Genomic DNA, 25189 nt, shown 5'->3' on the forward strand with positions numbered 1-25189 from the left:
GGCCAGCTGCGCACGCTCACCTGTTAAAGCACGCGCGTGCACGAAACGGTCGCGACGGACGTGACAGGACAGATTTGACTGTTCCGGTTTGGAAATAATGTATTTATAGAGAAGTGCTCTAACAAAGATATATGTAACACAAATAGTAATGTTCATGTCTTTGTATTAAAGTATTATATAATCAATGTTGGAAGTACAATTACTCAAGTATTGTACTAGTACTACCACTTTATAATACTTAAAAAACGTGTTACTCACTATATTAACTTACAGCTTTAATAACTTACAATAAATGATTTGTGATGAATTGAAAAAAAAACACGCTTTGTCAAATTTAACCCATAAGAACCCTACTTTTGGGGAAATTAAGGGGAACATAATTTAGACTAAATAGACCACCAAGAACACATTTCTGACAAGAACCCCCCCCCCCTAGTGTCAAATATCTTAAATGTGACATTACATTACACGTAATTTGTTAGACGCTTTTATCCAAAGCGACTTACATACATTCAGTACTGTGGTCAATCCCCACAGGAGCAATTTGGGGTGAAGTGTCTCAGGGACACAACGACATGCTGACTGCAGTGGGACTCGAAATTGCTACCCCCTGATTCGAAGTCCAGCACACTAACCACTGAGCCACAGCCACCGACATATATGTCACATTGGGCTTTAATGGTAAAATAACTCTTATTTTTAACTTAATTAATGAGTATGATTTTTTGGTTTAAATTAGTTTGAACATTCTTTGAATTGAAGAATAAGAACATATTAACTCAATATAATTGAATCAGATAAATTAACTGAGCAGATCATAATCATATTTCTAATTGTGCATATATGTCACTCCGGGTTTACTGTGGAAGTTTAGGGTTAAAGTCCCGATGTGACAACAGTGTCACAGCGATATGTATCTCATTTGTGTCATATCAATTTGATCAATAAATGTTTCCACAACAGGTTACATGTAATAAAGGACATGTTATGTAAGCATTTTAATTCTTAAATGGCTTGAATTTGACCTTTTCATAATGTCTTCCATTTTTGTAAAGCACTTTGAATTGCCTTGTGTTGAAAGGTGCTATATAAATAAACTTGCCTTGCCTTGCCTTGCCTTGCCTTTAGCAACAACAAAAAAAGCTTTTGAAATGTAGCTAGTTATGTCACATGTGTTAGTCTGGCACATGGACATCTTGGACATGTTGTTATGGGAACACTAAATCACATGACCTGGCCCATGACCCACCAGACTGTTCAGTGTGTGTCACTGAGGGACTTCATGAGATAAAATACTTTCCAGAACATTTAAAGTTTATGTGACACCCGTGTCACGGTGGGTCCTTATGGGTTAAAATGTATTTTGATGTCTTTCAAATGAAATAAAAGACAGAAAAATGTATATTTATTAAGAAGTAAGTTAAATTAAGATTGTGCAATAACAAATAAAATCGAAATATGTATATAAACATAAGAAGTTGAAGTAAAATGTCCAGTAAAAGTCAAATAGAATAGAATAAATATCAAATCAAGGTTTATTTATAAAGCACATTTAAAAGCGATTTTTGGTCGGGCCAAAGTGCTGTACATGTAATAACTACAATCACATAAAAACACATTTCTATAATCACAATAAAAGAAATATACATACAATTATAATATATAATAGATTCAGATTCAAAATACTTTATTGTCCATTAAATGTACAAGTAATGGAATTTGTACCGTGGCAAATAAAATAACACTCACAATCCACAATGATAAATAAAATGCTGAATTGCGTAGTTGCGAAAGTTTAGAAAGTATCCTCTATTTGTTGAAACCCCTTCACAATAACAGAGTGAAGTTGAAATGCTCCTCTGTAATGCAGCGACACACACCTTCAGGGAGTCATTATGGGATGGATCACCTTACCCAGCCAGGGAAAATCGATATCAGTGAAACCAAAATGTCTGCACTGCCCGTCATTGTTGTTTCCCTACACAGCGTACGCTACTCTTCAAATTGTGGATATTTTTGTGTCAACAAACCAGCAGAAATTCAAGTGAAAATCTGGGTCTTTTTTTTACCGTCATGTTTCTCATTTGGCTCACTCTGCTGTTCTCAGGTAAGACAATTTAATTTCTTACTCTAAGAATTATCTGCAGGTCAGGCTGGGAAATGTTCATATATTTAATCTATATCGTAATATCTGGCTACATATTGTCTTAGGTTGTGAATATCTTTACATTGTATAAGGCTCTTGTCTACATTTTACAAAAATATGTGTTAATATGTTATCAATGTACTCGGTACTTCTACAAAATGTGCCACTTATTGACGAATTACAACATTAAAAAACACTTATATGTATTTTATAATGATAAAAACTGAATAATATAATATTCCATAATGATACAACACTTCTGCACAATGAGTACTTTTACTGTTGATACTCGAGTGCATTTAGCTGATAATACTTCTGTATAGACTGTGATAATAGTACTTTTACTTAAGTAGAGGATCTGATTACTTTTGTCCACGACTGCTTAGCCATTAAAACCAAATTAATGATGATTATTAATCAACATATCATTGTGTAAACATTGTGAAAGCATCAAGCAAGCCATTTGGTTAATATAATAACTCAGTTTATACATGATTCTGAAATGGCCCATTCTGCACAATAAGTACTTTTAGTTTTGGTACTTTAACTATATTTTGATGCCATTTACTTTTTTTGAATGCAGGACTATTACTGTATTTCTACACTGTGGTGAATATACTTTACTAAAGGTACCTCAGTACACACTTTGCTCAGTTTTGACTGTATCTTTGTTTGTGTTTCACCCAGCTCCTCTGGCTGAGGGGATCCCAGAGAAGCCCAAGAGGTCGGCTCTGAACCAGCTGACCCGGACCCTCCTTAGGAAATACGACTGTGGAGTCCGACCCGTGAACAACTGGACGAGCATCACCACCGTGTACATCGACCTGCTGCTGCAGTCCGTGCTGGAAGTGGTGAGGAAAACACAACACATCAAACTTGAAAGGTCACCTATTATGCAAAATCCACTTGTTCATGTCTCTTCTACATCAACATGTGTCCCCTCTTCTTCATGTCTCTTCTACATCAACATGTGTCCCCTCTTCTTCATGTCTCTTCTACATCAACATGTGTCCCCTCTTCTTCATGTCTCTTCTACATCAACATGTGTCCCCTCTTCTTCATGTCTCTTCTTCATCAACATGTGTCCCCTCTTCTTCATGTCTCTTCTACATCAACATGTGTCCCCTCTTCTTCATGTCTCTTCTACATCAACATGTGTCCCCTCTTCTTCATGTCTCTACTACATCAACATGTGTCCCCTCTTCTTCATGTCTCTTCTACATCAACATGTGTCCCCTCTTCTTCATGTCTCTTCTTCATCAACATGTGTCCCCTCTTCTTCATGTCTCTTCTACATCAACATGTGTCCCCTCTTCTTCATGTCTCTTCTTCATCAACATGTGTCCCCTCTTCTTCATGTCTCTTCTACATCAACATGTGTCCCCTCTTCTTCATGTCTCTTCTTCATCAACATGTGTCCCCTCTTCTCCATGTCTCTTCTTCATCAACATGTGTACCCTCTTCCTCATGTCTCTTCTTCATCAACATGTGTCCCCTCTGTGGAAAGAGACTCTGAAAGTTTCAGGAACAAAGATTCTCTCTCTTTTTGTCCTGATCCATTTATATAAAAACCTGTCTGAAAATGAGCTGATCAGATTTTGGCCACTTTATGATGGCGGCGGTCTCGTTCAGGATCCGAAAATACAATTTAAATATTTTGCACACTTATTCCACTTATTCCTAGTGTGCCACTGGTTACGGTGGCACGCGTGCCAAGGGTTGCCGACCCCTGGTCTAAACTAAATTCTGCCGTGATGAAACCACATTTCCGATACTACGTCAAATCAGCTCCGTTATAGCCCCGTTTTTAGAGATTTGGGTATGGATGAAAAAAGAGAGGGTTTTATTTTCTGACGCTGCGTGAGTTCCCTGACGCACCGGGGACACATATGTATGTATAAAATATATCAAAAAGTGCATTTTGCATGATAGGTCCCCTTTAAATTACATGAATGTATTGGCTACAACTTGAACTTTCTCGTTTTCCTGTAGGATGGAAAGACGCAGAGCATAACGACCAGTATTTGGTACAGACAGGTACACGTTTATTTTTGTTTCTTGTGTAACAAACACTTTTCTCCTTCATAAAATCCATATTATAGAAATGAAACAGCTCAATTGTATTGATTTAAAGATTGGAATAAACTTTATCAATTACATCCAGTTTATTGTTTGGGACTTGATGGTGTTTTTAAATGTTTGCTAATCCATAAATGATATAATTGTTCAGATCTGGACGGATGAGTTCCTGGTTTGGGACCCGGAGGAGTTTGATGGTATTAATGAAATCTCTCTGTCCTCTGACGCCATCTGGACACCTGACGTCATCATTAGTGAATTGTAAGAAATTACAATTAGTTCCCATTTTACAGTTTCCTTCAGTATTCAATGTTTACTTCAGATTAGCTCCACGTCAGAAATGAGCATGCTTGTCATATGTCTATCTCCATAGAGGCTGAATCATCATGTTAATCACATAGCTATCATATGCCTCAAACAGTCCTGATGCTCTTCTAGGTAATCATACCTCCTGTCATGTTCACAGCTACAGTTGGGATACCTTTGTTATCATGTTACTCTCATGTTGGAAGAGGACATTCAGTATTTTCCCAACCCTTATCTTATTCTCCTCGCCTCTCCTTCCTGTGTCGTCAGTGTGGACGAGGGGAAGCCCCTCACGATCCCCTACGTGTACGTGAACTCGTCAGGGATGGTGAAGAACTACCGGCCCATGCAGGTGGTTCTGGCCTGCAGTTTGGAGATGTACGCCTTCCCCTTCGACAAGCAGAACTGCAGCCTGACTTTCCGCAGCTGGCTGCACTCAGGTCAGTCTCTGAGATACATAAATAAACATCTTTGCGGAGGAGAGTTGTCATTAGATTAGATTCCTTTATTGTCACTACACAGAGTACAGCGAAATTCCAAGCATTCCCGATGGTGCAATCACAAATAACAGTATAAGTATAATATATTTTTAGCTTATATATATACAAGCAAAAACTGTGACTCAAATTGGACCTATGATACATTGAACAGTACGCTTACAAAACAATACAACATTACCACAATACAACATTACCATACCTATGGAGGAACAGGATTTTGGTTCAACTGCTTTAAAAAAAAGCTAATGGGAAGCGTGACAAATCTTAACTAAAGGTTCCTTCAAGAGCATTCAACAAGCTACATCATAGAATATAGTTAGGTCAGTTTACCAAAAATGCATCTCCAAATGTAAGCCACGTCATACTTTGCCTCTCTCTCTCTCTCTCCCTGTGACAGTGAAGGAAATAGACCTGGCTCTGTGGAGGAGCGCCGAGGCCATCGCCAACGACAAGAGGAAGTTCATGAATGACGGAGAATGGGAACTGTTGTCCATCCCCTCCAGCTATTGGCTGATCCACCAGGACGACACCGACTACGCCCAACTCCAGTTCAACGTATACGTGTTGTCCTTATATGTAACGTTGGGCGTGATGACGTTTAGTCGTCTCATTTAGACACTTGTTAGCAACCGCCTTCTTTTAATTCACCAGTGGGGTATTTACTGACTTTTTTAACAGAAAATCTTCAGCTTGTGTTAACCATGATTCAAGATTCAAGGCTTTTATTGTCATTTGTACATTAGCTACAGTGTAGATATGTCAATGAAAATCTTAGGTACCAGGCTCCTCCAACAGCAACACAATAAAACAGATAAAATAGTGTAAGTAAATACAAATAAAATAATACGAAAAAAGGCAGAGTTGGAGAGGAGCCAAAGACACGGCAGCCATCATCATCGGCGCCATTTTTCAACAGACCTTGTTTCTGGTTAACAACAACAAACACATTCAAAAAATCATTGACTTCCAGACGAGGGAACAGGAAGTGCTAAAATGCTCACTCATTCCTGGGTTTTAGGACTCATAACTGAATCACTCTAATGGCGCGTTTCCACTACAGCGCGGAGCACGGTTTAAGAGGGCTGTGACGTCAGCGGCCCGTTTTTGGTTGCGTTTCCACTTGGCCTAGTACCGGCTAGCCGGTCCTAATTCACAGTTTTTCTGGCCTCATAAAATCGTGGGTCTAGGGCCAGAGACAACGAGGCTGAGTCGGGCTGAGTATGCTAAACTAGAGAGAGCGTCGCTGGCAAGGGGGCTACAACTACAACAAGATGGACATATTTGACCGTGATTTAATTGTAATACACGTTTCTAAATGATGAAGTAACAACATACTGATACCGGTTAGTAAAAACCATGAATTAATGCTTTGTCAAGTCTGCAGACAGACGGCAGGCGAAACACCTTTTAAAATGCGTGTTTTCTAAATGGAGATTGGCTAAGCTAACTCAATATATGCTCCGACCGTCCACACTCACAACAACGGCCTATACAGACATAAATAAAGCAGCGACTGTATTCACCATGACACAGACAGTCTGTGGTTTGTACAGTACTTGTTTAACTTGTGTCTAGTTTCTGAACAGATATGAGGAGCTGTGAGCTCTGAGTGCTAACAGCTAACGGCTGTGTTGTTTTTCTGGGGTTCTCATTGAAGATGACGTCACGGCTCCGCCTACACTGCGTTACTATAGATACTGCCCCAGTTCCTAAACTGTAATGGAAATGCGCCATAAAGTGAGCCAGTCCTAACGAGGCCTAGCCATACCGAGCGAGGCCGTGTAGTGGAAACGCGCCATTAGCTTTCTTAGTTTTTTCCTCCCTTTCAAAAAGTGAAAAGCCTTCATGGGATGGTTTCTACTGATTTTGACATTTATTTTATACCACAGTATAACAGGGGACCTTTAACTTCCAGACGTGCAGACTCATTCCTAGGTTTTAGGACTCATTCCTGCAGCTCTCTGTGTGTTACAGCCTGTAACCAGTGAGCACGTTGCAGTGATTGCTTATCGATGGCGAGCTTTTAACTGTTGCCCTCTGAGGGTTAGCAGTAAAGTGTAAAGCAATTGGCCTTCATGGATCAGGATAGTGAGCTAACGCCAGATGATGGGGGGGGGGGTGTTTCTGGCAAGGAAAGAGACAGATAAAGAGGGAGGCTGATAGACATGGGGGGGGGGGGCATAATGAGACTGTCTCAGTGGCTCCTGATCAATGGACTGCTTGTTAGTGCAGGTGGAGAGCAGGGAGCTCTGCATGCAGCTCAGAGCGAAAGGCTTTCTGCTAATGGAGGAAGATTCAGAGCGTGTACTTCAGTATATGTACCGATACATAGATGTCCAAATACATAATACTCCATTGCTAGTAAAAGTCTGATATTCCAAATCTCACTTTCTTTGTTTCTTTCTTGATTTTCCCTTTGTTGTTATTTTATTCATTTATTTCTTTGTTGAATATATTTTTTAACTTTATCATTTTATTTTCTTCAAGTATTTAAATTATTTATTTTTTATTGTATATGTATTAATTATTTCTTATGTCTTCTTAATTGCTTTTACATAAATTATATATATTTCTTAAGTATTTCTTTTTTTAACATTTTCATTTAAATTTCTACTACTCAATTATTTATTTGTCTTTGAATTAATTCTTCCCTTTTTTTTGCTTAATTAAATCTTTCTAATTATTTCGTCTTAATACAAAAAAAAAAATTCATCTTTCCGAATCGTTCTTGATTCTTTGTCTTTTTTCTCCTTTTTGTATTGATGTCTGTTTTCTTAATTCTTTCTGTGTTCCCCCCTCCCCTCAGGTCCTGATCCGGCGGCGCCCCCTGCTGTACGTGGTGGGCCTGCTGATCCCCAGTATCTTCCTGATGCTGGTGGACGTGACGAGCTTCTCTCTGCCTCTGGACAGCGGGACCCGCATCGTGTTTAAGATCAGCATCCTGTTGGGATACACCGTGTTCAGAGTCAACCTGACGGACGAGCTGCCCCACACCGCGCTCAGGACGCCGCTCATTGGTCCGTATTTATCAACCCTTGGGTTGTCTTCCTATCAACTGGGCAACTTTTGTCCTCAGGGTTTCACTGTTTTTAAAGCATTTAGTATAAATAGTTACCCAAATCTGTGTAGCACCTTTTGAGCACACTTTATTCCGATTTAAGACTTCATTTACACAAATTCAAACCTCATTTCTGGGTTTACAAAAAGGCAAAAATGTTGACTAATTCTACAAATCTGCTATGCTATACATTTGAATAGAATAACCCTTTATCTCGACATAAAATAATTGGGAAACGGGTCAAATTTGACCCAAGGACAACAGGAAGGTTACATTCATTTCAGCATACAGCTCCAAAAAAACATTTAGAGATTTTAGTATTCATGGGATTGTTTTTGTGAACATTTGAGCTTAATCCTATAAACTACTGACAACATTACTCCGAAGTTCAAAATGAGAAACCTCAATAATGCATAAAGATTAGAAGATACATTTGAAAGAAAGCTATTATGTTTTAACTTAGGAAGAGTTCTTAAATTAACATTGGGCCAAACTTATTTTGAACAGATAACAAAGGCAATCAGTGAAGTTATTTTCCACATTGCTCAGTTACTTTCAGTGCAAATCAATCATGACTGATACAAGAGGAAACAACTCCAACATTTCTTCCAAATTCCAAATTAAAAATACTGTCTTTTCGAGCATGTACTTGCAGGAAACAGTGGTTTACAGTGGTTTCTGTAACAAAGTTAATAAAACAAGTTGATATTCATTTCAACAGAACATAACCGTAATGTTTAATCTTAGGAAGAGTTTTGAAATTTGGTGGATAATTAATGATCCTCTATATTTTCTCTACATTTTTCTTATTAAAACAAATTATTAAGTATTAGCTTCAGTTTTGTTGTCATTGTGAATATGTGGTTTCCAAACCTGAGATCATTAAAGCAGCTGGAATTTAGCAATGTTGGCTAAAGCTGCTCCATTTACTGTTTTTAGTGACAGTTGATCAATGGGGACTGTCCACGACACTTTAAACAAATAAATTAAACTAAACTCTGCAGGCGTGTTCTTCGCGGTGTCTATGGCCATGTTGATGCTGAGCCTCACTAAGTCCATCCTGGTGGTGAAGCTGTTGCACCACAGCGAGGCGGAGGTCCGGCAGATGTCCGTGTCCGCCTGCCTGCTCGACAAATACGGCTCTGTGGGACCAGGGTTCACGGAGAGCGCTTTGACCTCCACCAGGACCCTCGACCACATCAACCTGTCCGCAGGTGAGCTTCAAGCTGGAGGACCAGAGATGGCAAAAGTACACACACATCCTTTACTCCAGTAGTAGTACAGATACGCATGTTTAAAAATACTCTGGGAAGTAGTGGAGTACAAATACTTCGTTACTGTACTCAAGTATATTTTTCTGGTATCAGTACTTTACTCCACTATTTATTTTTCTGACGACTTTTTACTTTTACTTCTTACATGTTGAACACAAATACCTGTACTTTCTACTTTTTACATGTTGAACACAAATACCTGTACTTTCTACTTCTCACATGTTGAACCCAAATACCTGTACTTTCTACTTCTTACATGTTGAACACAAATACCTGTACTTTCTACTTCTTACATGTTGAACACAAATACCTGTACTTTCTACTTCTTACATGTTGAACACAAATACCTGTACTTTCTACTTCTTACATTTTGAACACAAATACCTGTACTTTCTACTTCTTACATGTTGAACCCAAATACCTGTACTTTCTACTTCTTACATGTTGAACACAAATACCTGTACTTTCTACTTCTTACATGTTGAACACAAATACCTGTACTTTCTACTTCTTACATGTTGAACCCAAATACCTGTACTTTCTACTTCTCACATGTTGAACCCAAATACCTGTACTTTCTACTTCTTACATGTTGAACACAAATACCTGTACTTTCTACTTCTTACATGTTGAACACAAATACCTGTACTTTCTACTTCTTACATGTTGAACCCAAATACCTGTACTTTCTACTTCTTACATGTTGAACACAAATACCTGTACTTTCTACTTCTTACATGTTGAACACAAATACCTGTACTTTCTACTTCTTACATGTTGAACCCAAATACCTGTACTTTCTACTTCTCACATGTTGAACCCAAATACCTGTACTTTCTACTTCTTACATGTTGAACACAAATACCTGTACTTTCTACTTCTTACATGTTGAACACAAATACCTGTACTTTCTACTTCTTACATGTTGAACCCAAATACCTGTACTTTCTACTTCTTACATGTTGAACACAAATACCTGTACTTTCTACTTCTCTCATTTCCCAAACAGGCTGGTTCCTTTAGTTTGAATGTGTGTTTGGTGGCGTGATCATTATTATTTAGAGTCATTGCGTGCCTATTGATTTGAACACGATCCGTGTATCCATCATTTCCTGGTCTTCTCTAAAGAAGAGGGACCAATGAAAACGTTGTCATGTTGCCGTTGTTCAGCATGGAAACATTCATTAGCTAACAATGACATTATTGTTCTATTAATATAAAGGGAGGTCAGGTACTCTTTAAAACAGCTGCTAGTTATGGGTACTTTTTACTGAAGTACATTTCAAAGCCTTTACTTTCACTTGAGTGAAGAAGTTTAGTCAGTACTTCTACTTTTGCCAGAGTATTTTTAAACACGAGTATGTGTACTTCTACTTGAGTAAAGGATGTGTGTGCTTTTGCCCTCTCTGATTAACCGTCACATTGTAACTCAGGTTCCTTGATCTTCTCTATAGAGTATGATATGGATGCCTCTCTGGAGGAGGACCTGCTCTCGCTGAATGAGATCCAGGAGTCTCCATCTGGTCTGGACTGGCTCCTGCAGGAGTTGGTGACTCTTCGCCTGGCGTTATCTCAGGAGGACAGCGAGTCTTCGGCTCATGCTGATTGGCTGGCTCTGTGTTCAAAACTCGACGGCTTCCTGTTTCGCTTCTACCTCGTAGTCCTGATCTCGTACGCCGGGACGCTGCTGATGCTCTGGGCCAGCTGGAGCTTCGCCTGACTTTTTGTTTGTGAAGCCACTTGCTTGTGATGTTAACATGTTCCTTTACTCTGAAACGCATTGGATTTGTACCATGGTTTTCCCTTTGTCATACGGTATAGATGTGTTTATCATATCTCACATATTTTATACCATTGATTTGACTGATTGACAATGTTTTGGGAGCATTTCGTAGTAAGGGTTAGGTTTGTTTTAGGCTATTTGATTAGTGTTAGTTTTTTTTAAGCTTATTAGTAGGGATGTCCCGATCACCTTTTTTTGCTCCCGATCCGATTCCGATCATTTGATTTTGACAATCTGCCGATACCGATTTTTCCCGATCCGATCTTTATGCAATGCATTAAGAGAAAAAAAAGGTAACAGATAACGGCTGGTCATCCAACGCGATGAATTCAGCTATCTTGGCTGTTATTGTTTTGGCCTTTTCACTGTTCTGGGGCAGTTTCTCTTTCCTTTTAAAAGTCTCTGAAAGTGTCGGTTGTTTCGTTACCTGAGTGGCCGCTGTGTACTCGTTGTGTTGTTGGTGGTGTTTGTATTAGATTGGTCATGTTGAACGTAGCTCTGTTCTTTCCACCACGCGGAACCTCCGCCTTGCAAACATTGCATCTGGCTGTTACACTGCTTTCGCTTTCAATTTTATAATACTTCCAAACTCCTGACATTTTCTCTGTCCCGACTCCCGAGGCACCAGCTGAACGTAGCCTCTTGTTAGCTTACTGCTACTATTAGACACTGCGCCCACTCTGTTGCCAGATTTGAGAGAAATAAGCAACCAGGTCTATGAAAACAAGCCCAAAAGAAGCAACACATACATGATGTTGTGTAATTTTAAACCAAAACTAAGGCCTCAGGATGACTTTAAGACGTGAACATGGTCATTTTTGTTTTGTAACATTAAATAAAATAATTAAAATATTTTATATAAAAAAAAAAAGAAAAAAAAAAAAATTCCCGATCCCCGATTTCGATCTTTTGAAAATCACGTGATCGGCTCCGATCCCCGATCACGTGATCGGATCGGGACATCTCTACTTATAAGGTTTCTTTATAATACAAACTCTCTCCAACTCTAGAAGTGTTAGTAAGATATATTTTAGTGTCTGGGCTTTTATTGTAAAGCTTCACATCGCTAAGTGGGGTGTCCCATTTCACATGTATACAAAGACTGTTGCTATTTAATTTCCCTTCCACAAAAGTAATAGGCCGTATTAAATAGAATAGGAAACACTTTATACAGTATGTTGTTGCATTGTTGTTAACCAATATATATACATACCTTTATTTTTACGTTATGCCATGTTTTTCAACTTTGTATTGAATGTAACCGAACCGAGAAACTAATCATTTGGGAAAAAATGTAACCGTTTGCCTTTGTTTTTGGTTAAATGGCTTTAAAGTTTTAAATCTCATCATGTTTCTTCCCCCATCTATCGCTAAACTATACAAATAATTTAAAACAAACTAGCAGAATGAAATTGAATTTGTCTGAAACTAGTACTATAGTTTAAATATTCAGTTTGCCTAACATCCAGATATTGCACTGCCACTGTAAAGCAACATCATAGTCTGAGAAAGACATGACTGTATCGCGTCTGTTATGTATTCCCGACAGTGAAGATTTACTCCAAGATAATGTGTAATAAAGCCGCCCTGCAGATAATCCTCAGTGTGATGTTATGCTATTGTATTCATACTTTAATCTCCAATCCAGTTGCCAGAAAACAGATCAATAAAAGCCTTCAGAGCTCTGCTGCGTTGCCTCTTTTCCCTGGTGGTTTCCTGATATCCTGACTAGAATACCAAATGTGCGTCATGGAGAACTTGCTATACTGGAAAGATCCATATTAACACAATTTACACATATCTGAGAATGTCTTCTTCCAGTGGATCTGGTTTCATGATGTTATGCAACCAGAGCTGACGATGCTTTGTTACAGTCTGTCTGAAGTTTCTAATCTCTTTGTGGACAGACTCGATCAATGCTTAAAAAGATAAGCCTTTAAAATGAATGTTTTGTGAATATAATAAATGACAAAAGTGAAAATAAAAGTCTCATGAAGTCACATCAACCAGGAACCTGCCTATTATTTATTCTGAATTACACCGAAGACATGAGAAATCAGTCGATGCACATTCACATCTGTTATTTTTTAATAGTGGGAAGCAGTTTAAGAACTCAAAAAGTAAACCACCTAATATATCTGTGTGAAAATTCAAACCACATTTCTGTTTGATGCTTAGAAATGTGTCGGAGTACTTTTCCTAGTATAGTTCCGATATAGTTCCGAAAATGTTAGTTCATGAGAACCTTTTCACCGCCTTTTTAGTCCCTGCTAGAGAGCAGGTACTTTCCTGGGGATAAAAAGGTTCCCATTTCTGATTGGCTGGGCGGATTGCAAACCACGCCCCGTAAAACTCTAAAAGGTTTTGTTGTATTTGCTGGCATTAGCATTATTAGCATTAGCCCAGCGCACCAACGGAGAGAGACTAACTTATGGCAACACAAAAAAAAACATGGGAGCGGTGGAGATGAGGAGGTGTCGGTGTTCTGGCGCATTTACTCGGAAGGCTCCAGTAGAAGATGCTGGGAGTCCCAGCAGCTTCTACTGAAGCCAGTCCCCAACTCCGGGGACTCCGGGTGGCAGTATACGCCGTGAAGTGGTTTGCGGCCTGCCAGTAAACCCAAAGCAGAAGAAGAAGAAGTGACGTCAGCGGCTTCATTTGCCTAATCCTCCCTCAGGGAACTTATTCCGGTGTGAACGCGATCTGCTCTTTAGTTCATCAGAACTAAAGAGTTCTGATGAACTAAGTACGGCAAAGTACTTTGTGTGAAAGCGCCTATTGAGTTTTATGCGATTTGGGACGGAACTGGACAATAGGAACTGGACAATAGGAACTGGACAATAGGAACTGGACAATAGGAACTGGACAATAGGAACTGGACAATAAACTAGGAAAGATTGCCGGTTATTTTACGTGATTTTTCAGTTCATAAATGATCATTCAGCCACGCATAAACCGCGTGTAGGCCGAGCCACTATACTTCTTTCGAATGGTATTTTACCACATATTTAGCTTTAAAATCAGAATCGAGCTTATTGCCAAGTAGGTTTACACATATGTGGAATTTGTTTTGTTGTTGTGCATGATGCATACATAAACATATTAAGAGGAATATGTCGTAAAAAAAGGAGCAAAAAAAAGAACAATAAATGGACAAAGAAACCACCTTACAATGATTTGGATATTGCACAAGTCCATATTTTAATAAGATATTAATTAATTGTGCAGCCCTAGGTTAAACTGTGAATCTTAGGCGCCAGTAAGTGAGTTAACAGTCTTGTCTAACAGTCTCTTAATTACTCCTGTGGTCTGATGTTGACGCACTACTTAATTAAACGATTACTCAGACATGACATCGTACCCACTTTACTAGTTTTCATTTCTGCACTCTCTTAGCTCCACTTATCTGGCAGATCTTTATTGAACGGGAGGAGGAGTGGCGTCAGACTGCGATGACACTAACAAGGTTTTCATAGTGCAGGAGGGTGTAGTGATGGATTTGGTGGAGGGATACGGAGGATATGTGAGTGAGGCGTCCCGAGGCCTTTCATCAGAGCGGCAGGAAGGCTTCCAGGTGAAGCGGCACCATGAGAGCCTCATCAGCGTGGACCGCACTCATTTTACTCTCTATTCAAGGAGCGACCAGAGCCAGCACAGGTACAGCAGATTCTCCTTTAAACTACATTTAGTGGCTTTAAATATTTAACTGGAGTATGTTGATAATTAGCAGGAATATAGAGAATGGCGGTACCAAGGAAGTACCAAAATAAAATTGAATTTTAACGCTGACTGATGTGCTCTAAATATGCTTAAGTGCAATATATAGTTTTAACTATTTATTATCATTATTATTCGGTAAAGCGACCTTGGGTCCCCTGAAAGGCGCTATATAAATCTAAGTTATTATTATTATTATTATTATTATAATTTGGCAGCTAGTTTGTTTATTTTATAATGCTGCAACTTATTTAATTGTTTTGTTTACCATACTTGGGTACATATTTGATTTTATTAACCCAAAATGCTTGCCTATTTATTATTATTGCACTAAATAAATACCATATCTTAATACATTATTTATAAGTCATATTGCTTATAATAGCTGTAATCTACTACTAAATATATTAAATTTTAAACTGTATTTGGTTTGAATTTTTATCTGAATTATTCAATATATTCAACAGATTTCTAATTTCAAACTAAATGGTTTATTTGCAATTTATTTAAACACTATTTACAATTAAATCAGGCAGATCTTATTCTAAAAAAGTAGATCTGTATTCCAATGGGGATTGTCATTCTACAACGTGTAAATTAACTTCAGATAATTTTTATGCATCTCTTCTGCAGAAAAATGTAATATTAACAGTCCCGGCGTCAGCTCATATAAAAGATGAATACTTGATACATTTTCAGTGAAGAAGCCGGGCAGCAGCACAGGGAGGTTTGCTAACGCCACCTTGGTGCGTCTCTCTGAGTTTCTGAGTGCCGGCTATAAGAAGGGAGTGAGACCGGTGAAGGACTGGAGGACGTCCACCTTCGTGGCCATCGACCTCATGGTGTACGCCATCCTCAATGTGGTGAGTCATAGTCAACAAATAAACTATTACACATAGGGCTGCTCAATTAATCGTATTTTAAATCGCAATTACGATTTTGGCTTGCAACGATTATGAAAACAACATAATCGAAATAAAACGATTATTTATTTATTTTAATTAATTTTATTTAAATGGTTTTTCAGTTGAACTATGCTTAAAGTTCAGGGTAATCAACTGTTAAAAACATACTGTTCACATTTTTTTTTTAAATAAATGGATGTTTTCAAAGTAAATGGATAATCGTTTTTAATAATCGTGATATCAATTATTGACCCAAATAATCGAGATTATGATTTTTGCCATAATCGGCCCTAATTACACACATCCAGAACGATACATTATTATATATACTTATGTATTTTTCATGAACAATGTACGCTAGAGGGGGTCGGACCAGAAACGTTTTTAAGCTTCTTCTTGCCTCTTTTGAACATGACGGAAACTATTTGAGAATTTATTTGTTTATACTTTGAACTTTTTTTTTAATTTAGCTTCTCTTTGTTATTATTATTATTATTATTATTGGTTGTTTTGTTTCTAACATGTTCAATAAATTGACTAATACAAAAATAAATAGAGTAAAGTATATAGAGTATACATATATACCACTGGTGGTCCGTGAGCGCCCCCTAGTGGTCTGTGAGTATATTGGTAAAATTTCACATTTGAAATAAATAAATAAATTAAAGTTTTGCGCACTGTCACGGGAATATCTCCGCAATGGAGCGAGCTTAAGTTTCCCAGCGCAACACCTTCATCACACATGTTGCCACTTGTTTGTACCATTTTCAGGCGATTTGTAATCTGCTCTAGAAAAACGATGTGATTTTGGATATTTATGGAGTTAGGTGGTCCGCGAGTGTTTTTTTATTGGTTAAGTAGTCCTTGGTATGAAAAAGTTTGAGAAACACTGATATATAGGAATAAAATAAATATTACAAATGTGTGTCTAACTGAAGATTTCGATTCAATTACAGGACGAGAAGAACCAGGTTTTGACAACGTATGTGTGGTACAGGCAGGTAAGACTACATTTAGTTTCTAAAAATGACAAATCACGACATGAACTGTGATTTGTCCTAAAGATGCTCCATCTGGGACGAAGCTACTGCAACTTTTCACTATCAAATATTGGATCCATTTAATAAACCAATTTGTTATGATTACTAGAGGAAACATAGTTTAGTACTCTGACACTTTGTGTGTTATCTTTTACCTCTAATCCTTATGTCTTTCCAGTACGAATGCATACGTTTAACATGTATCTTCTGTTACTTTAACATTTATAGTGGATTTAAACCCTTTGCAAAAAGCCCTAATCTATATTTAATATATAGTAATTTAGCCTCTTTATTTCTTCCATATCTTAGTCATGGACGGATGAATTCCTGGTGTGGAACCCGGAGGATTTTGATGAAGTGAAACAGCTTTCTTTACCTACGGCTAACGTGTGGGTGCCGGACATCCTCATCAATGAGTTGTAAGAGAAACACCCTATTTTCTGTCGCTTAAATAATTATTCTCAGAGAGTCTGTCTTTGGTGCTACATCAAATAATGTCAATATTTTGCCTCTAACCGACAGTGTGGATGTGGGGAAGTCTCCGGACATACCGTACGTCTATGTGACCCACGATGGACTGGTGCGAAACTACAAGCCCATCCAGGTGGTGACGGCCTGCACGCTCAACATTTACAACTTCCCCTTCGATGTGCAGAAATGCAGCCTCACCTTCCAGAGCTGGCTGCACACCAGTAAGACTTTATTCACTCAACTAACACACATTTTGGGGGGATTTTGCTCTTTTGTTTGGTTTAAAAACATCACTAGTACAAGCTTGTAGGAAATGTATAAAGGGTTTGGATGTGTGTTGTTTCCTAACAGGCTAGAGTGTAGGAGAATAAAATCTCTAAATGAAGAGAAACGCAAGAAACGCACATTAATATTGTCGCAGTACAGTGCAAAATATGGAGTTAACTCTGTTTAAACTCAAAAATGAACACAGCTCATTTAACCGGATTAGGTGGCAATAAAATAAATACAGATTAAATCCGCGTGTGACTCCAAAATATCCATAGTATATTTCAGATATAAAAAGGTGGAACTGAAGAAATGAATGCTCCTCAATACTGCCAACTGAACCATGAGTCAACTATCTGTTACACAGAAACAGAAAATGTACTCTCAGTGCGGCGACTTTGTTACAAAAAGTATACAATGACTCTCCTTTTACGTCATGATTTCTATTTGATGGCAGCACCAGACTCAGGTACACAGCAGGAAAGTAGACCATATTACCATTGGCGGTGAAACATATTAACCTAAAATCAGAAAAACAACATCAAACTCTCTCTTCAAATATTCTCATTAAGACTTGAGTGAGACAACTGCTCTGTTGTGATACCCTGCTGTGATACCACTCTCATATCAGAGTGGAGGGTGAAGGGGAACTTGTTGACGGCCGCTTCACGCTGCTCACCATATTATTTTTCGAGACACTTTTTTGCCTTTTTTACACTGCTATGGACAGTCTTGCACTAATGTACATTCTCAAAGATATTGAAGTGACTGTTATTTTGTTTTTGTGCTTTTATTTAGGTCTTAATGTGTGCATAATGCATATCTATAAATGTGTCTTTTGATACATACTTACTAGGGCTGCACGATATTGGAAGAAACTGACATTGCGATATTTTTTCCGCCGATCGCGTTCACACCGGAATAAGTTCCTGGGGAAGGATACGCAAATGAAGCCGCTGACGTCACTTCTTCTTCTTCTGCTTTGGGTTTACTGGCAGGCCGCAAACAACTTCACGGCGTATACTGCCACCCGAAGTCCCCGGCCGGAAGTCCCCGGAGTTGGGGACTGGCACTAACGGAACTAAATGGGAAAAGTACGGGTAAAAGTACTCCGGTGTGAAAGCGCCTATTGCGATAGTTTTTTTTGTCCGCAAACCATCCTTTCTTGAACTTTAATGCTATACAATTGGTATTTTTTAAACAATATTTAACCGGATGAAGGATTTTAGTCACGGACTTCTGGATCTTAAGTTATCAGAGCAACAAGCTGAGCTAGCTCGGTTATCCTGCTGTGATCTGATCAAGAATGATTGTGACTGATGGTTTGCTGTGCATGCAGAGCCTGCATGTCACTCACTCAAGTACCCCTGACATGAGAGCCGCGCAAGTTTTCCTTTTGTAGCAAGCACAGGGTTCATACACTTTTTCACCAATGATTTTCAATGACTTCTCCATGACCTTTACCTAATTTTCCATGACCAAAAAAATTACTCTCTCAGCGGTACCACTGAAAATGGTTTATTTTAACATGGAACAGGAAAATAAGGTCTGCATCTGAAACATGTTGTGCCTATCTAAAACAAATCAAATAGGCTTACTAGCTTCTACACGCAAAGCAACTAAAATCTCTCACCAGCAAAGTCAGTTAAATGCCATTTTACGTTTCATTACTATACGATACAGTATTTATTATCATTATAGTATTACTATTTTGGCGATTAGCTAAAATATAAATTATATTTGATGCAACTTTAGTTACATTTCCATGACTTTTCCAAAACTTTGGGAAAAATATTGTTTTCCATAACTTTTCCAGGGCCTGGAATTAGCATTTTGAATTTCCATGACTTTTCCAGGTTTTCAATGACCGTAAGAACCCTGCAAGCAGCAAAATAATTGTAACATGACGTGTTTGAGTTAGAAAAAGAATCGCACGTCCTGCGTCAATATCGCGCATGCGCATAACGCGATTATCGTCACGACACGATATATCGTGCAGCCCTAGTATATACATACATATTTTTATATATATTTGTTTTTGTATTGTGGGAAACGGTATTTCGATCTCTCTGTCTGTACACACAAACTGAAAGATTGACAATAAAGTTGACTTTGACTTTGATCTGCAGTCGACGACATCAACATCACGCTGATGCGAAGCCCCGAGGAGCTCAGGGAGGACAAGAGTGTGTTCATGAACCAGGGAGAGTGGGAGCTGCTGCACATTCTGTCCAACTACAAGATCTTCAGCGTGGACAACGACGACTACTACGCTGAGATGAAGTTCCACGTGAGTATTCAAAAGATTTATAGATATATGTGTAAGGAAACACTTGTCATCTTTACTCCAATCGATCAAACGAAAGGGATGAATGAACTACTCAGATATTTTACTTAGGTACACGTAACAAGTAAAAGTCCTCCACGAAAAAATATAAAAGTATTAAAATAAAAATGCTACTCATTATGCATAACCAATTTCATAATGATATTGGAAGGTCACCAAGGCATCAATAAAGTGTTATCATAACCTATATGATCAGGCCTATGTATGTAGTCATTTATTTTTTGATTACTTTTTGAGTGAGAGTGAGTGAGAAAAGATACACTTTGATACATGAATCTGAGTCTTTGCAGCATCTTAAAATGATCAAATACATTTAATTGAGTATAACATTGGCAAAACTAAATCGTAAAAGTACTCTGTTTTAGGTAAAAGTCTTTCATACAAAATCTCACTAAATGAAAACTCAAGAAATGTTGACATTTAAATACTAAAAGTACTCATTATCCATAATAGCCCATTTCAGGTCATATACAGTGAAATGACTGGATTATGATAATTAATGAATGTTCATCACATCTGGAAAACGTTATACTGCTATGCTGATGTATGTATATCTTAAGCTATCACTCTCTATTTATTTATGTGTTATTAATATTCAGTATAAGCCAAAAATATCAGTTTGTAAAGTAACTAAAGCCGTCCAGTTTAATGTAGTTGAATAACAAAAAAGTACAATATTGGCTACCAACATTGAGAAGAGTAGAAGTATAAAATAGCATTAAATGGAAATACACAAGTAAAATACAAGTACCTACTACTAAAGGTAAATACAGTTAAAGACTTACATACCCCTTTCACACCAACGCAACTCCGGTTCAAGCTCCGTGCTAGAGCTTTTCAGGTTCGGAACCGGTACTTCGGTTTAGCTCCGGCTCTTTTCACACCGCTCAGAGACCGACTGGTGCTGCCGCTGCTGCGTCATGACGTCACAGTTTACGTCGCTGATTTTCTCCCCAACAACAACGGGCCGGGGACTGCGTCGGGTCGATGATCGTGTTGCTTTTAATCATACGAAGCCAGATTAAATTAAATAACGACTTCTCCAACCTTATACTTTTCTCCAGAGTGCCGTGGTTCATTGTTTATTAATGTGTTTCAGCGGCATTTACCGACCGCTGCAGTGCTGGCTGCTCTTCAACGGGAGTGTATTCTGCCGTTAGCTCCGGGTTAGCTCACACGGCTCTAAAGTATTCACTGTCTGACTGTCACACAAGCAGCTGATACATATTCCCAGTTCCCCTTAAGTGAATGTGTGTCAGTCTGAATTGACGCTGTTTGGTGTCAGTCTGAATTGACGCTGTTTGGCATCACAACGCTGTTATGAAAGTTTCTCTGGTATAACATGGGTTGGCTCCATCCAACAGGAATCTTTATGCTAATCGATGCTAAAAACAGCTAACCATTAGCATTGTTGCTCTAACTAGCTTAGCCGTTAACTGCTACGCGATTTCAGTTGGTCACATAATTCAAATTTTCGGAAACACACAAACACACTAATATTCAGGCTAGTTCAAAGAGATTATGTGGATTAAAGTGCGTGTTGGTTTATTATTCTACTGCCCCTATTTTTCCTCTATTTACTCCATTATCAATTTGTTTACCTTCGCCCGTTTGCGCTATACTCGCCCTACATGTTTTACTTCCTCACCTTCAGCCAATCACAACAGGTGTCTCTTCCCGCCACTTATTTTGACCAATAAAAAACGAGATTGTAACTAAAGGTGTATTCTGTGTTTTTGAACCTCAAATATTCTCCTATGAATAATGTTTACTTGTCTTTGTTGAACTATTTACATCTAACTATATTTAAAAAAAATACTTTATATTTCAAATAAATATTTTCTTACATTACTTACTTCAAAATGTAACTACTTGAATCTCCACTTTTGAACCAGGGTTACAAATATATTGAGAAAACGTCTTAAATATACCTGTTCCCTGAAAGGTGTAAAGCGGTGACCATGAAGTGCAAGATCCCAGTTTCACATCTGTTACTGCCTCTGTTAAATAAATGAAATGCCTGCAAACAATAAAAAAAGGAAGTATTGAGAACAAAACAGTTGTATATTTTTGGGGAAACATAGCTTTTTTTTTGAGAGGGGGATGAGAATATTGATTGTGTTTAGTATGTAGCAGGAGTAAGTACATATTGTAGTGTTTTGTGCATTAATTACATCAATAAACACAACATTAAAAATGATTTACAGTGTTAAGACATGCTGACATGTTTCCAGTTTATGCTAAGCTAAGTTAACCATGTCCGGCCTTTTTTTCCCCAGCAGACATTTTGAAATAACTCTAACCCTTCTTCCCCAGGTGGTGATCCGGCGGCGGCCATTGTTCTACACGGTGAACCTGCTGCTGCCCAGTATGTTCCTGATGGTCATGGACATCGTGGGTTTCTACCTGCCTCCAGACAGCGGGGAGAGGGTTTCCTTTAAGATCACTCTGCTGCTGGGGTACTCTGTGTTCCTCATCATCGTGTCTGACACCCTACCTGCCACCGCCATAGGAACCCCGCTCATAGGTGATGATGGGATCCATGAACACTACATTCAGAACAGGATTTCAGCTTATCAACAGTTATCATTCATAACACTCATAACAATCATAACTTGTGATTTCAAAAATACTTTGCTTTATTTTACTGACGGCCACAAATTATGACCAATCAAAAGCAATAGTCCAACTGAAGGTGCATTTTGTGATTTAAAATACATAAATAAGAATGAGTTATACTGTATATATATATTAAGAGTCTTATATACCCATTTTCACATATTGCACATTGTTTTATATTTCAAATCTTCAATACAATGTACACCTTTTATTGTATTTTTGTAAATATTGTACAACTTTTATACATTTAATTTGAAACTTAATTTAATTTAAAATGTGATTTTGATTTAAAATGTTGATATATATTTTTTTTTTATATTTAATTAATTTTGTATTTACTTTTTTGTAGTTGTTTATTTATTTGTATTTTATCTTCATGTCTTTTTTCTTAATAATTGTTTTCCTTCTAATTATTAATATTATTATAATTTCTTTTATTCTAAAGAAGCCAAATTAAAGGTTGAGATTGTTTTTAAATAATATGAAACTACCTGCTTTAATAATAATATCTGTAAGAGCATCCTCCTCTCCTCTCCTCTCCCCAGGTGTGTACTTTGTGGTGTGCATGGCCCTGCTGGTGATCAGCCTGACAGAGACCGTATTGATCGTGCGTCTGGTCCACAAACAAGACCTGCAGCCCCCCGTCCCGCCCTGGCTGAAGTACCTGATCCTGGAGCTGGCCCCCGTGCTGTTCTGCATCCACAGGAAGCCCCGCCTCTGCTCCAATCTGACCTCACAGCCCCCCGACCTGGAGCTCTACAAGGAGAGCAGCTACGGGACCGGTAAGGAAAAGCACTCTCTGAATGTTTACCTAAGCAAAAGTTGAATACATTTTAGAAATACCCAGGGAAAGAAATTCAAAAATATTCTGACTGTGTAAATTAAAACGTTTAAAAAAGTCAAATTAAAAAGTAAATAAGTCAAAAAGTCAAAACAAATTAAAATTATAAAAATGTAAGGCATGCCAAAAATGTAAAAGGTAAACATTATAAAATTAAAATAAAATATAAAAACATCTTATTCACTCAGTATTCTTAACATATTCAGTTTTAAAGTTGACTTTAATGAATAAGTGAAAGTGAAACACACCCTCTCCCTGCCCCTCTCCTGCAGCTCAGTGTCCTCTGCACCACACCTGTGAGCTGGGCCGTAGGCGCAGCCACCTGGACAGAGAGGGGGGGGGGTCTCTGGAGGGGGTGCTGCTGGGCCTCGGCCGCCCCCTCCCCAGAGACCCCACCCCGCCCGTCATGGACAACATCCTGCAGGAGGTGACGGCCATACGCCACTTCCTGGAGAAGAGGGACCGGTGCAGGGAGGTGGCCAAAGAGTGGCTGCAGGTGGGCTACGTGCTGGACGTGCTGCTCTTCAGGGTCTACCTGGTGGCCGTGGTGGCCTACAGCATCACTCTGGGAACCCTGTGGTCCGTGTGGCAGGTGGCCTGAGAGTACACACATCCTTTCCTCAAGTAGAAGTACAGATACTCGTGCTTAAAAATACTCTGGTACAAGTAGAAGTACTGACTAAACTTCTTTTAAGTGGAGTAAAGTACTGATACCAGAAAAATGAATTTAAATACAGTAACGAAGTTTATTACTTCCGACCTCTGCCTGAGGCACACACACACACACACACACACACACACACACACACACACACACACACACACACACACACACACACACACACACACACACACACACACACACACACACACACACACAGAGAGGAGAGCGTTGAATTCAAAAGGCCAGAGTTTCAGCTCCATGGCCTGTAGAGCTCTGTGGATTCAGAGAGGCAGCCTCATGGTGATCGGACAGGAAAAGGCTCCTGTAGTTGGGACTATAGAGGTATATTAACAAGTTGCCCAAGCATGAAATGCACCAACATACTTATACATGTCATTTAACAGAGAAAAGAAAATGCAAGCCTATTGCAATCTGTAAATATGTTTGCTCTGGTCGTGTCTTGGAGGAAAACGTTTTGGGATATATTTACCCAAATCAAAACAAATATAAAATAGCGCCTCAAAAATGTGTGCCTTTAAAAGCTGTCAAACCAGGAGATATCCAACATTCATGAGACAGTTTAAATGAAAATATAGACAAAGAAACAGCTGCAGTATATTTGTAAATGCTTAAAGTTGTAATAATACAATGTAAAACACCTATATGAATATAGAAAATAAGTATTTACATGGATTTTATATTATTAAGGTAACAAATGCCTATGTTCTTTGCACTACATGTATTGATTGCATGTGACATTACAAAGATATTAACATCAATTATTCATGCTTTTTATAAGTTTTCACTATATTGTAAATCATAAGCCTGTAAGGAGAATGATAATCAACATCATTTTAATGGTATTGTGTCACTGTATGTAATAACATCTGTATGATAACTGTTGTAATTTTTATAACACAGCTGTGTTGCTTTGTCAACAAGAGACGAGTTGGAATATTATACAATGAAAGAGAAGGAATTGTCTATTTATTCATATTTCAATAAATCAAATAAAGTGTCACCATTATCAAAATGTACCTTTTCAAAAATCTGGCACATCATTTTATTTCGAACGTTTAATTTAAGTTATATGTTTACCAATTTGTTGTCGTCAATTATTGAATCATTGCTACTCTTATAACTAGGAATAAGCTTATTTTCATTTCTTCTGG

At 38.3% G+C, this 25189-nt stretch overlaps 2 protein-coding genes across 2 annotated transcripts; both read left to right on the forward strand.

Annotated features, from left to right (window-relative positions):
• Positions 1 to 2073: 2073 nt before the first annotated feature.
• On the forward strand, positions 2074 to 11083 carry htr3b (5-hydroxytryptamine (serotonin) receptor 3B). Its single transcript, XM_034114381.1, has 9 exons — positions 2074 to 2107; positions 2834 to 2997; positions 4139 to 4183; positions 4377 to 4486; positions 4802 to 4971; positions 5429 to 5586; positions 7838 to 8048; positions 9094 to 9303; positions 10818 to 11083. Exons 1-9 carry the CDS (start codon positions 2074 to 2076, stop codon positions 11081 to 11083), a joined length of 1368 nt encoding a protein of 455 aa, XP_033970272.1.
• A 3556-nt stretch (positions 11084 to 14639) lies between these two features.
• htr3a (5-hydroxytryptamine (serotonin) receptor 3A) lies at positions 14640 to 23954 on the forward strand. The gene is made up of 9 exons (XM_034114370.1): positions 14640 to 14757; positions 15563 to 15726; positions 16725 to 16769; positions 17118 to 17227; positions 17331 to 17500; positions 19676 to 19836; positions 22210 to 22420; positions 23058 to 23294; positions 23626 to 23954. The coding sequence occupies exons 1-9, from the start codon at positions 14640 to 14642 to the stop codon at positions 23952 to 23954; spliced, it is 1545 nt and encodes a 514-aa protein (XP_033970261.1).
• The last annotated feature ends 1235 nt before the right edge of the window (positions 23955 to 25189 follow it).

Source organism: Trematomus bernacchii, unplaced genomic scaffold (assembly GCF_902827165.1).
Source record: "Trematomus bernacchii unplaced genomic scaffold, fTreBer1.1, whole genome shotgun sequence".
Taxonomy (NCBI): domain Eukaryota; kingdom Metazoa; phylum Chordata; class Actinopteri; order Perciformes; family Nototheniidae; genus Trematomus; species Trematomus bernacchii.

What these genes read in the sequence shown, in the direction of transcription:
- htr3a (XM_034114370.1), top strand. Translation starts at nt 14,640, where the DNA reads ATGGATTTGGTGGAGGGATACGGAGGATATGTGAGTGAGGCGTCCCGA. An exon ending in CGTATGTGTGGTACAGGCAG is followed by an intron (nt 16,770 to 17,117) that starts GTAAGACTACAT and finishes TCCATATCTTAG; the next exon opens with TCATGGACGGATGAATTCCT. An exon ending in CCAGAGCTGGCTGCACACCA is followed by an intron (nt 17,501 to 19,675) that starts GTAAGACTTTAT and finishes TTTGATCTGCAG; the next exon opens with TCGACGACATCAACATCACG.
- htr3b (XM_034114381.1), top strand. Translation starts at nt 2,074, where the DNA reads ATGTTTCTCATTTGGCTCACTCTGCTGTTCTCAG. An exon ending in GCTCACTCTGCTGTTCTCAG is followed by an intron (nt 2,108 to 2,833) that starts GTAAGACAATTT and finishes TGTTTCACCCAG; the next exon opens with CTCCTCTGGCTGAGGGGATC. An exon ending in GACGTCATCATTAGTGAATT is followed by an intron (nt 4,487 to 4,801) that starts GTAAGAAATTAC and finishes CTGTGTCGTCAG; the next exon opens with TGTGGACGAGGGGAAGCCCC.